This window comes from Siniperca chuatsi, linkage group LG14 (genome assembly GCF_020085105.1).
Source record: "Siniperca chuatsi isolate FFG_IHB_CAS linkage group LG14, ASM2008510v1, whole genome shotgun sequence".
Lineage (NCBI taxonomy): Eukaryota > Metazoa > Chordata > Actinopteri > Centrarchiformes > Sinipercidae > Siniperca > Siniperca chuatsi.
The window spans coordinates 9245862-9259418 of NC_058055.1; the positions used below are offsets into that span (position 1 = coordinate 9245862).

Sequence of the window (13557 nt, forward strand, 5' to 3'; positions counted from 1 at the left end):
AAAAGCTCCCTGGCACAGAGTGAGGCACCAGAACAGGTTGTGCACAGGAATGAGGATTACAGATTGGTTGGATAAATAGAGGATTCTTTAAAGCAAAACACACTGACTGGGAATGTCAACCAAGGTGGTAATCTAAAACCATCAATCCCTTTGAATCTAGGTAAGCTTCACCTATGTAGAATAGAGATTGATGTGGGGAGGAAGAAAGTGCTTGCTCTAGGTTTTTGATCTTCCTGAATTTGCCCCAAGCTTGGTTTTGAACCGTGTAGCTGTGCAGCAGTCATATTAACAACCAGGTAGTGTAAGCAACGCTCAGTCTTCCAACGGCTCCGAATTAATCATTTCAACGAATTGTTTGTTTCCTCTGTAGTCTCCTGAGAAAACTGGATGGGTCTGATGAGAAGTTACTGTGGGGTAGATGAGCTAAAATTAATCAAATACATCAATGACTTGTTTTGCTAAAACTGTCCTGCCTACTTTCTAACCTCCTTTTCTCCAACTGTTTTTTGACGGCAGGGAATTTGAAACAAAATTGCATCCAAATGATACCTCTATGCAATTACAGCAAGCCAACATTGATTCTGTAAACAAACAGCTGACTTTATTTACTAAAAAACCCTACAAAATCACTCATATTACAAATGGCGATCTGTTCAATAATGAAAAGAGACCTTTTCAAAAAAATATGATGAAGTATACAAACTTTTGAAACATTATGTGTAATTCCAGCAACTCCAACTTAGAAGCAATGAAACTCTTTCATTTAACAAGTCTATTCTGAATCAAAGTTTCCTGTGTTCCACATTAATATTCATGTGTGAAAGAAAAAAAAACTGAGAAAATAAGACATGAAATGCAGATTAGCCTCTTCTGAGAAGATATGCAAATAGCAAGCCAGACACTTGAAGCTTTTCTTTGCACATGTGCAGACAGTCCACATGCACATATACTGTATATGCTTCTTTATTCAAATCTACCTACATATCTACCTTTAAATAGAGTTTAAAATTCATAAGGTCACCATCATCTAAGGATATCATAATAATTCTCTAAGGCCAAATATAGAAATAACCAGCAAGTTTCATATGTGTCTGGACAGCAATAAATCACATAAAGGTATCGAATTGTAAGAGCAGACTGGCTTTAATTTAAGGTTTTTTTTAGCAGCATTCTATGAGGTAATACAGAGTAGACAGATGGCTAATGGAGTACAAATAAACAAGTCTGACATGGAAAACCCTCCCAAAACGTCACAGTCAGCATCAGAATCCTTTTAGATATTAAAATGCACACAGCCTGGGAATCACTCAACATCACAATATGAGTTTGAGTGTTGCTCATTGGTGGTCATGGACAAATAACCTCTAAAAGTCCCAATCCCAATTTTTCTCACATGCAAAAAAATCACCAATTTAACGAACAGAGTCTTTGGCACCTTAAAATGGGAGAACCATGTTGTACTGAAAAGGATGTCATTATTTTATTGCTTAAACTGATATGGCCAAAAAAACTGATATGGCCAAAAAATCCCTCAGTTCAAGACAATCTGCACTTTACACCTGAAACAAATAACAAGATGTGCAATTCAAACATGGACTTCATTATACTGAAATATTATTCTGCAGGATCTACTGTATATAATACATTAAAGCTCCTTTTAATGTTAAAAGGAGCTTTAATGTATTATATACAGTAGAAGTCTAGTGTTTGTGCATCTGCAAGGTCTCAAAAGCTCTATGGAAAGCTCCTTTATAATAGCAAACAAATACATTCCCTTTTGAATTTCAAGAAATATGAAAGTAGTGGACAAAAGCATGACTGAGCCTCAAAAGAGCCAAACCAAAAGCATTCTGGCATGCACTCCACTAAAAGATAAAAATAAATCAGGAATATGACATAAAACTTATCTTAATAAAATACTTCTCTCACTAGCTTTAAAAAATTTAATTTATTTCAATAGTTCATGTGAAGGCTTTGATTTCACGTACAATATTATATATCTGCGTATACTATATACACTTTTAGATCAGACTTTGCTTTAAATCCATTTCTCAGCATTTCAAACCTATCTATCACATCTAACAGCTTAGTTTAAATAGAAGTTTATTTTCCAAAATGATTTTGCTTTGATGTCAGCTATCATGACCTAGCATCACTTTGTTGAAATGATGGATATCTCAGCTCGGAACAAGAGCCACATGTAAACTTACAGCAAGATAATTAATTGAAAATGGGTTAATTCCTCCCACCGTGCTAGTCCACATTAATGGGGAGGAGATAAGAACAGTCTTAATAGTTGGTCAGACCTTCTTGAAGAAGTGTAGCCAGAGGGTTTATCTAAATCCTCTTGGCAGAGCTATCTGAATAGTGAGAGGAGAGTGCAGAGGAGTGCTTAAATTTGCCTGAAAAGCAGCTCTTATAAATAAAGTAGCAGCAGGAAGTTCTTCTGATAGCGCTCAACTTCACTGTTCTGTATTGACTAACTTATTCAATATGTTGTGTTAAACATAAAAGAAAAAGCACATATTAACCATAGAAGCAACATCACTTTATGATGTGAATGAGTGCACCATAGTAAGTAAAATATGCTAAAAATCCCAGGCTAATCTATCTTAAAATTGTTCTTTGTGTGCTCCTTCTCTGTCCTTGACTCTGGAAGCAGCTGGCCTCTCTTGCTGGCTGAGAAGTGGTGGTAAAGTTGTGGGGAAAGAATCTTGTCCCTCCTTTTTGCTTGGTGTCACTGAAAGGACGAGGTGACCTGAGTTTGGGTTACGATGCGCTCTCTGCCAATGTGCCTTCGCTGTTGCTCTGCTTCATCGACTGTCTGCTGGGGTCTCTGTCCACCTCATCTTCTTCATCAGATCTGCCAAGACCCAGGTGTCTACGGCACACAGGAGGGCTATAGGGGTCAACACACATACAGACACACCATTATATCATTAATTGGCTACAGTAGAAACAAAATGAAAAGGTGTAGAGAAGGAAAAAAGTTGTTGTAAAAATATGACATGGCAAACCACAAGCAATTTAGGCTGCAAGATTACACTCTTCCTCAGGCAGTAAACAACACATCCCCTGAGGTGTGCATAGCATATGTGCATATTGTTATCATGGTGGCTTACTAATTTTCATTTTTAATTAGTATATAGGAAAAACGCTTCAGAAATATTCTTGGTCCATGGTCCTAGATTAATGTTGCCGGTATTAACCCACAAGAATCATTACAAGAAACTCTCATCTATTAAATGTCAAAGCCACAAATATCTAGACAAATATTTACACTTTACATGCATGAACATTGTGACTGTGGCATATTAGTAAAAAGTATGTGCAGTTAGTAAGGTAAATGTCAGGGGCCAGATCGTGCAAGGGATTAATTCAGCATTGATGAGCTCAATAACGAATTTTGTGTTCTGTATTGTACCTTGCTTCTACTCACCACACTCATTAAAGGTCATTTAAAACTGGGGCTTTATATCCTTAGATTATGTTGCCATGACAACACATGGCATGACAATCACTAAAAGCAATACTTGAATGGCAACTTAAGTCACTGAGTCACTGTAGAGATTTCATGCATTCAGCCTGCCACAAGCACTGCTCTTTAATACACACCCTTAGGACAAGAATCAAAGAGCAACTGAAATATGTCCTTTCAGCTCAATAACACCCACATATAGCAACCAGAACTGTCTTCATGTGATTTACAATTATCCACAACCTAATATCTATGTATTTTGAAGTATTAGATTTTTGAAAAAGGCTTAACTACTTTCCAGCCTTGTCATATAAACTGCTGCATGTCATCCTTTTGGAAGGCTGAGATAACTCCCATTTGGTGTCGCAAGATGTGTAAGTTAGTCACGACAAGCGCTAAACATAGCAGGGGACCTACTAATGTTGACATCAAAATTTACAATCTCCTGCAATTATAAAAAGTGAGAAATAGGTGTTGTTGTTAATTACTGTTATGGGTGCCCTTTAAATTAACAAATTTATAAATTACTTTGATGGGTGTTCCAACAAAGTGATATGAATGTTGCAGAAAACAAGCAATGAGCAAAATAAGCAAGATGGTATGTGAGCAACACATACAAAAAAATATGTACTTTAGGTTACTTGCGTAACCCTGGTTCTCTGAGTAGCATGACGTATCCCATAGTGAGACATCAAAACGAGTGCTATGAATGAGAACTGAAATGTCCTAATAATTAATTACAGGCATGTTTATCAACAGTGAAGTGCCACTTTGTTAAAGGAAGTGTTTTAATCAATTTTGGGGTTTAGCTGTTGTTGCCTTGTAACTGGGTACTAGAGAGCAGCGCTCTTGGAAAACTGGTAGCATGGAAGCTCTATAGTGGTGTTACAGATGACATTTTGAACACACTCAAAGTACTCAAAGTGACTTCAAACTAAAACACTGTCATTGAGTACTATTATGATTGTTGACATGGTCACATATATGTGCCAGTACCATCTTCAGTCCACTCAACCTGGCTTAATTTACCCTACAGTGAATAACCCAAGAGCCAGTGTTCAACTAGAGAGGTAAACAACAACAAAAAAGACAAAAAAAACCTCAAGCCCACTGTCTTGCATATTTTTAAATCACACAACAACAAGAGGCAGAACGCTCACACTGTCAGTAAAATTACTCTTAAAATAGATAGGCTTTTGAAGCTTAGAGCTAATCTTAGCTATTTAATTATGACGCAAAGTATTCACATCAAGTAATATCAACAGTCATGTCACACCTCTTTAAACTCTTCTCAGCTAACATGTTAAAGCAAAAATTGGTGTAATTTTGTTTTTGCCTCATTGCTGACACCACTCTCTCAACACTATGTACTTATATCAGCATCAAGCACATTAGGAGAAACATTCAGATTTGCAGAGATGCAATCCATCTTTTCAAAATGGAAACAGGACAGTAACATTGCTTTACAACACTAGTATGTCTGCTGACTAGTATTTCAATGCACTGCTTCTGATGGTTGGGAGTGGGACAAATAAATGTTAACTCAACAAAGAGAAAAGTAACCTTCAATGAATTGCAATGTTGGATTACAGTATACATTTCAATAAAATGTATCCACAGCTGAAGTGACTGGAGTGTTTCAGTAATGCAGGCTAGATGTATTATTATAGTGCTGCAGTAAATTGAAGACAAATGTTGGCAGGAGCAAAGGGAAAGAAAACAGTGGCATGCACTAATTGACCAATGTGACTTTTGAAAAACGTAGCTAGGGCTTATCTAGTACAATACAAGTTAACATTAGTGTATCAAGGAAAATTCTCAGAGTCAGAATACAAAACATTCACACACAGCAGTACTAAGTTAGTACATTAAGTGAAAGATCCCAAATCAGATTCAATTATGTCAGACCCCTGGGTTATTATCACACCAAGCATCACCTTCCACTGTTGGTATCAGTCACTGTCAGGCCTGTAGAGGTACTTCATCACCAAGCTATCCATCTTCTTCTGCTTCTTCTTGGTTTCCTTCTTGCCAGATGGCCCATGACCTGCAGGCTCCTTCTCATCATGATCAGATGGTCGTTTCGGGCCCCTTTTAACACTGCTGGAGCTGCGATAGGAGATGGTTGAGTCTGAGGAAGAAGATTCAGATGACTTTGAGGAGGAAGTGGAATCCTCTGACGTACTTTGCTTCTTCTTAGATCTCTTCTTGGACTTCTTGTCCTTCTTCCCTCTTGAGCTCCTTCTGCTGTGATGACCGTCTGAAGAGGAGTCATCAGACGGAGAGACTTTACTTTTTTTATCTTTACGACTGCGGGAGCTGCTGGTACTCAGGGTGCTAGATGGTCGATTCCCGTAGTCCAGAGCAGAGCCTGATGCAGAACGGAGCAGGCTGGATGTGCTGCAGCCAAGCCCCTCGTCTTGTCCCTTCCTCCTACTGCCCTCAGTTCCTGGCTCCTTCTTCTCATCCTCTTCCTCACCACTAGACTCATCAAGTTTGCTGCGCTTGAACTTAATGGGTTTGAAGCTCAGCACCTCATTGATGGCAGCCTCCAAGTCAGGGTCCAAATAGTTGCGGTGGGTAACTGACTTAATGTCAGATGAATCTGGCAGATTGCCGTCTGAGGAGCGTGGTTGGGCTGGGGTAGAAAGGCTGCGACTGATGGAGCGGGGACTGTAAGATGAAGTTCCCCCTTCACTAAAAGCCACACTCTGGCCATCATCATTGTCGTCATCATCTACACGCAAGCCGAATTCACTGAGACCACAGCTGCGGGCAAGGGACAGGCGTGAGCTACTGCGTCTGTCGTCTTTCCAAGAGGTGCTGCGATGCAGCGATCGGGGGCTAGAGCGGCTCACGCTGCTGATAGTCGACTTATTGTCATCATCCATGTCCAACATGCCCCTCCTGGTGGACATCCTGCTGGGAGCCACAGAGGACACTATGGAGTCCTTATCAAATTCAGGGCTGCTGCGTGAGGTCCAGCGGGACTCTAAGCCCTTCCTAGCTCTGCTGGTGGCTTCAGAATAGGCCATGGAGATAACGGAGCCTTTGTCATCAAAGTCTTCCTGTGCCTGGCTCTTTTTCCAATCCTCCTGGAGGTCTCCAGACTTAGACTTGGCTTTGCGAATGGAGGCATGGTCTGGTGTGTCAGGCTGTTCTTTGAGAGTGCTAAACAGGGAGCTCTCATCGCCTGTCCCTCCTATGGAGTCTTTCAGGTTGGAACGCTTCCTGTAGCTTAAGGAACTCATGACAGACACTGATCTGTTCTGCTCTACCTCTTTCCCATCTTTACTTCCGTCATTCATCTTCTCCTTACCTTCTTTCACCTCTTTGGCGTCTGCATTTGCTGAATATCTAAAGGGTTACGTAATAAAATCGACACCAGAGACAACCAACAGAACACACAAAGAAAAAATCAGAAACTCTACATACTTAAAGGAGAAACTCTAATCTTTAATTGTATGCTACACGCAGCATATTAAACCTAACCTGATACGTGGTAACTGAGACTGAGACTAGATTTTGGTACCTTGACACGTATGTCAGATGTCGGACAGAATAAATCTGTCATTTTCATTTTGTCCTTGGGACCAGTCAAGAGTCAGGGAACATATACAATACCTCTGGCTATTACCGTTATGTACAGTATACACTGTAGAAAGTGTGGCAATCAACCAGTGAGACGATCTATCTAACTGTGGCAGAGGCGTCATTTAGCAGGCGTGCCAACTGGCCATGGGCCACTTCAATAAATCTGACAGCAGCCGCTTCCCCATTCTGCCTGCTGTCATTAGACAGATTACTGGGAGAGAGAGATGACACCTAATCACATGAAATACCCATCCTTCTGTTACAAACTGCCCCAGGTAATCCTGGGTCTTTTTAAGGCTGGGAATGTGGGTAGTTTCATCATTACATTACCACAGGGATGTACATGGTTATCTGTCATGATGCAAAAGGATGTGAGCACTAACCTGGTGCTCTTCAGACTTCCCTCATCTGACAGGGTCTTGGTGGAGCCTTTGTTCTTCGAGAGCCAGGATTTAACTCCATCCACACGGTCCTCTACCTCTGAGTCTGTTTCTGTCTCATCCCCACTGTGGAGAAACAAAATCATCTAGAGTTTGTGAGGAGCATCCGAGACTCTAACAGCACAGCAAAAATATTCATCTTAACTAGTCATTCTTACATCTTCAAGTGCAAAATTCTTTCAATCAAGACAATTCCCCTTGGTTTTAATACAAATCAACTTCTTTTAACAATTTTCATAAATCCTCACTCAGTTTTTTGATACTTTTAAAATTAACTGCTTTAATCTGCCTTGTGCGACAATTCAGAATCAATTTAGAAAAATTTTCAGGCAAGAAATCGACTAAATTACTTGTTATGTGAATATTGTATGCAGTGTAACATCACAGGAATTACACAGGCAAAATAATGGTTAGTTTTCACATATCTTTTTGTTTGTAATTTCACAGTTGTAGTCATTCTCTTATAATAATAGGGGTCAGTATGATGCAAGGCAATCCAGACAGGCTACAGATAAGCATGATTATGTGACACAACAAGCTCAACATATTCAAGATGTTTTTCAACAGAATGTTCAACAGATGTAGATGCATTATCTAGGCAGAATGTACTGTAGACGAAGCTGTTGGAGGCATAATTAACTTGTGTGTCTGGTTATGGGCTGCAAGCATCTGTGTGGCGTGTCACCTGCTCCTGGTGATTGTTATTGGAGTGGAGCCATGAGACAGCCCCCTGGCCCTTCGCTTGACATAACAATCAATATACAGAGATCTGTGGATCCCAATGAAAAACTAGGTAGATCCCACCTGGATAAGGTCAATCCTCATTCATTACAAATCCATGGTGAATTTTCTGAATTATGCATCCCATTGTCCTAGAAGGTTAAAGTAACAGGAAATGGTGAGGAAGAAGAAAGTAGAGTGGCATAACCTCTAAGTCAATACTGCTATCATGGTTGAAATGTGATTAGAGAATGCAGTACATTAAGAATTTTCCATTTGTTTGAGGACACACTGTTTCCAACTTCAGTGCTAGATACACTATCTTCCTTTGCTATATGATGTGTGAAAACAAATTTTCACATTTCACAGTTTTAAAATTGCACAGAGATGCATATGTTCTGATTGCCTAAACTACACTTGACTTGTGTTACTGTTGTAAGCTCTGTCAGAGAAAATTGCATTTTACATTATATAGTTTTTGGTTTCAGAACAGGACAACATACTGTATATTAAACTGCAGCAGGGCAAACATTGGCAACATTGATGACAGGGTTGTTGTATAAGAGCTGCAATTTTCAATTCCTCTTGATTTATTGCAGCCTTTGAGTTTCATCTTAACTATTATTTATAGTCTAACCTACAGTAACTTCCAATGGGCCACCCATCATCAATCTAAAATATTTGCCTTGTTTATCACTTAGTTGTAGATATTTCATCCTGTGTCTACAGACAGCTGACTACCATTACAAATGAGAAACAGTGATGCAGGTAACAGATCTTGATTCTTGGACAAGCTTATCTATCTGAGCCTTGGAGCATGTTGCAAAATATTGCAAAAAATACTTTTAAGGAGCAAACACAATATTCAAAGAGGTGTGAGATGACAGCCAGACTGCTGAGCTCTATCATTTGTCCACATACCACATATCCATCTATGTAGGTGTCCCGATGAACACCGAACCATTTCCTTTGTCACCAAGCTTTGTGTCTCACATTCAGTCATGTTTCCTCTGAGAACAAAGTGTCCTCTCTCCTTCTTTCTATTTTTTTTGGTGGTCTGCCTAAAAGCCTTTTTTTTTTTTTACACAAGAAAGGTAGTGGCGGTGCTGGTGGTGAATGAGTTTTGTGAGGGAGTGAGCACAGACAGAAAGAAGCCTTAGATTCTTGGACTGAATGGTATTCAGGCTTTCAAGCTTTCTACAAGCATTAACATATTTAACTTTCTCATCATCAACCTTACGGCCAGGCTTTCCAGAGGGAAGGTAATTATGATCCCAGAGAGACTAAATGGCCTGATTATATTATTTTCTACAGGAAAACCTGTTAATTTCAGAGTTTGAGAGGTGCTTCATGAGGCGGCAAGTGAAAATTGTGAGTCCAAGTTCAGCTATTATGTCATCCCTTTATTTTCCACTCCCTCTCTTTTCTATTGCATGCTAAATACAACTGATAAAAGCCCACCAAAAAAAGATAATAGGTTCATTAATACTAGAAAGTTGATTACACATGCTGCCCATTTGTCATCTCTGTGATAGTTTGACTTTTTAACATGATATATTACACAACAAAATACTGAAACCAGCCCACAGCAAAATCATCTCCCTCTTCCCCCTCTCTCTAACACACACACACGTGCGAAATAGAAGGTGGCTTACAATTGAGTGCTGTGCAAATGGTGTCACAAACGATTTGTCCTTGGCCCCACACTACTAGCTAACCAGTCCTGAGGCTCGTAGATACAAACAAGCCCCAAGAATTTAAAAGTGAACATTAATAGCTTCTGACAATTGGCCTGCACTGGTTGTAAATCTTTGTCACAAATGCTTACACTCAGCATCAAATCTCGTATGGCTATGGTTCTATCAGTTTAGCACTTGTGGTACCAACACCGTATTTTTTTGGTATCTGTTCAACATGAACTAATTAAATATTTAAAAAAAAGAACATAGGGCATCAATTTCTGTTAATAAAATAGTGTATACTACACACTCTGTGATGTAATTCACCCCATTCTCAAGGATAATTTGAAATATATGCAAACTTTCCAGTCAATCCATACTGATGGAAGCATTGAAAGAGTTTTCACTGCACAGACCTACATTATATGTAATCCCCATACTTTAATATAGCCTGCTGCACTAATGTAACTTATATTATCTCCCCCTACAATAATTATAATCCAGCTATTGTAACCTCTGTTTTATAGCATTGAGTATAATACAATTGAATAGTAATGTAAATCATCTGGAAAATCCACTTCATAATTCGAAAATCACTTCCTCCATTATTGATCATCCATGCTGCTAATGCAATGATGTCAAAGGAGGGAAAAATGAAATTAAATAAACATGGAATATCATTGCTATTTTTCCTTCAGTTGCACAAAAAAAAAGCAGAGCACTGATACACACAGGGTGTCTGATGAAAAACGGATAACAAAAAGTTAAGTGATAAAGAGTGTGATGCAATGTCTCTTTGAAGAGGCAATCAGAGGTTAAAGCGGGAAATTATGGAGTATATCCGCTACAAACTGAAGACTACATTTCTTTTATTTGCTCTGATGAAGGTTTAAATGATTTAACATGCCACAACAATCCCTTTGACTGTATAAAAACTGAAAGAAAATGGGATTCAATCAGTCAAAAGAACATATTTAACATTCACAATAAATGACTACACATTTTAAAAGCAAGACAAGGTGAACATTTGTATTTAAAGTTAAATGTTTCACGACACTATGAAATGAGATTGGATTAGTGGAGTATTTGCATGCATGGAAATCAACAGCTGAGCTTTGGGTTAAAACACTGTACCATCACTGTCCACTTGCTGACCGTGCAGCTATGGACATATACAGTCACAGTGTGCTGCAATCATTTCACAGTCACAAGCACTGCTCACACAAATGGGCTTTAGCTCTTCCAGAGCACATGTAAGTTACTCCCACCATGCTAAGTTTGTGTAAAGGGCACAATACAGATCATCTCTTTATGGCATACTTTGAAAATGTATACAACAATAGATTTCACTAAAAAAAAGCAGATAACTTACATTTTTGCATATTTTTAACACTGCAGTGTTAAACTGATAAATTATTTATTCCAAACAGTGCCATACGTTTCCATTGCATTTCACTTGTCTCTAGAATGTCCTAGAAATAAGTATAACCTTTTTTAGATAAGTTGTTTTTCTTATGAAATTAATGTGACTTTAGGTTACTTTTTAAAACAGCTTTGTAGATAAAATGTTAATATAGGTATTTTTGCAGTTTAAGTAATCCTGTAGCACATCTATGTTGAATTGTTGAAGGGCAGTGTTATTGGAATGGGAATTTCTTTCTATTCTATTATTGCAAAAGCATTCAGTATGTCCAAATTTGTCCACATTTGTCCAGTTGCATAATTCTTATCTTATTTCAGTTGTTTTCAGGCTGTACTATAATGATTTCAGCACTGGGAGTAAGTCACAGATAAATCTCAGTCTCTATTCTACTCATTTCTTATCATCTCTAAATCAAAGGAAGAACAAAAAATGACTACAATATGGAGTCAATACTAAGATGAAAAGATGAAAACAATCAGTAAATGAAATCAATTCATCTTCATTTAAGAGATTTCTTCCAAACTTTCAAACAACCAATACTGGAAATTTGCTTACATATTATATCTTTGATTTCACATGGACATATCATAAAATGAAAATAATCTGTTTATTCCCCTTGCAAACTCAGTGAGATATGGACTTGTTGCATGTGCTTTGGAAAAGCCACAGAGGAACAGAAGAAAGGTGCAGACAGGTGTTCAGTGCAAAACAAGTTTAAACCTAGATCCAAACAAATGCATGATGAAGGTGTATGATGATGCTGCAAATTTAGCAAAGGATGGTGCCTGATACAAAAATATTCATGGAGACAATGATGCAGTATTACCTCAGGTCTCTAACATTTTTCTGTTTTTCATTTGGGTCATGTTTTCCAAAGCAGTGAGATTGGCTTAGAGGAGAATGCCGGTGTCATTTAGAGTTGTAGTCTATTTACCATTCTAGTTTACATTTCTTCTAACATTGCAAAGTATCCTCTGTGCCATCACATTTTTCAAATAACTTTTTGTTGCTCTGAAGGTAGAAAAACAAGCCCTTAAATCTCCAACGAGGCCGACTGTGTACAGACACCTCCAGACACTTGGCACAAAATAAAATGAAACAAAATGAAACACTGGGGCCGTCCTTTAGTTTTTATCAGAGATGTATAGCACAGACACAGCTTTCCATTCTATTTAACATTACTTCTCCTCGCAGTGTTATTGCGAACAACACAAACTGAAAGGATAAGGAATACTGCATTATTCTCTCTTGTGGTTGAAATGGGTGAGAAAAAAAACAAACTTGAAAACAACCATAATGACAGAAACAAAGGATGCATTTTCCATTCTCACGTTTTGTTCTTTCTTTTCTGATATTTTGTCACCATGTCTTGCAAACTGCCAGAAGTGTGGAACACACCAAAAGTGGAACAAGGAAAAAACAGAAACAGAGAAGGTGAGATACACAAATAGTGCAAAAAGAGGACAAAATGAGATAACAGCAAATAAATAGTTTTACACTTACACACACACATAAAATAACTATCTATTGTAAAGCAGTGACTCGGTAAATCAACACATGCTGTTGCTGGCCTCCTTCTCAAACAGAGCTGGTTTGTGTAATGTCTTCCTTTTTAGAGGTCTGTTTACCTCAGTGGGCTCAGAGCTAGCATAACCCTCAACCCCACTGCAAAGAGGGAAGGAGTAACCAAACAGGGAACACCAGCACCGAGACAAAAGATCAGAAGCAGTGAGCCGAATTAAACCATGTGAGAAATATTTGGATAAAAGACAAAGTGCAGTATGACTCACAGAGTACAAAAGATGTTTGAGAGAAATTGATGTAGGAAGATGTGGGAGATAGAGAATGAAAAGATACAAGTTGTGATTGACAGGATACTAAAAAAAAGCAGTTCTCATTTGCTACGTTTCTTGCAGATAACTTGTTCTGGTTCTCAGGCCTCTAGCTACAGTACAGTATTCCCTGATGTACCAAGCACATACTACAGTGAAGCAATTGTATCTTCCTTTGTAGAAGATTAAAGCTGTACCGTACCTGTTGATTAAGTCATCATTGTCGTCACTCTCCATCTCGTCCTCTATGGCAGCCTGCAGGTCACCTATCCTCTTGAAGGCCAGCTTAAGGTCCACTTGTAAGCTCTGATTTGCCGCCTCTAAGCTCTCAATGTCCATTTCCTGGTGAAAGGATCACAGCACAGTAGAAGCACTGTTACCTAGTCTAGTG

The 13557-nt window shown here is 38.6% G+C and overlaps 1 protein-coding gene across 18 annotated transcripts in view; it reads right to left on the reverse strand.

Moving 5' to 3' along the window:
• Positions 1–575: 575 nt before the first annotated feature.
• LOC122888075 (unconventional myosin-XVIIIa-like) overlaps positions 576–13557 on the reverse strand; it is a 63922-nt gene continuing 50940 nt past the window's right edge. For 14 of the 18 annotated variants that reach the window (XM_044222018.1, XM_044222021.1, XM_044222020.1 and 11 more), the window contains 5 exons: positions 13369–13508; positions 12666–12710; positions 7456–7578; positions 5416–6835; positions 2738–2899 (listed from right to left, as the gene is read on the reverse strand). In XM_044222018.1, coding sequence (XP_044077953.1) covers positions 5431–6835; positions 7456–7578; positions 12666–12710; positions 13369–13508 — 1713 coding nt within the window. In that variant the 3' untranslated portion in view covers positions 2738–2899; positions 5416–5430. Of the gene's footprint in view, positions 2900–5415; positions 6836–7455; positions 7579–12665; positions 12711–13368; positions 13509–13557 lie in introns of all 18 variants that reach the window. The other 4 variants (XM_044222022.1, XM_044222015.1, XM_044222026.1 and 1 more) reach the window with 3 other exon arrangements.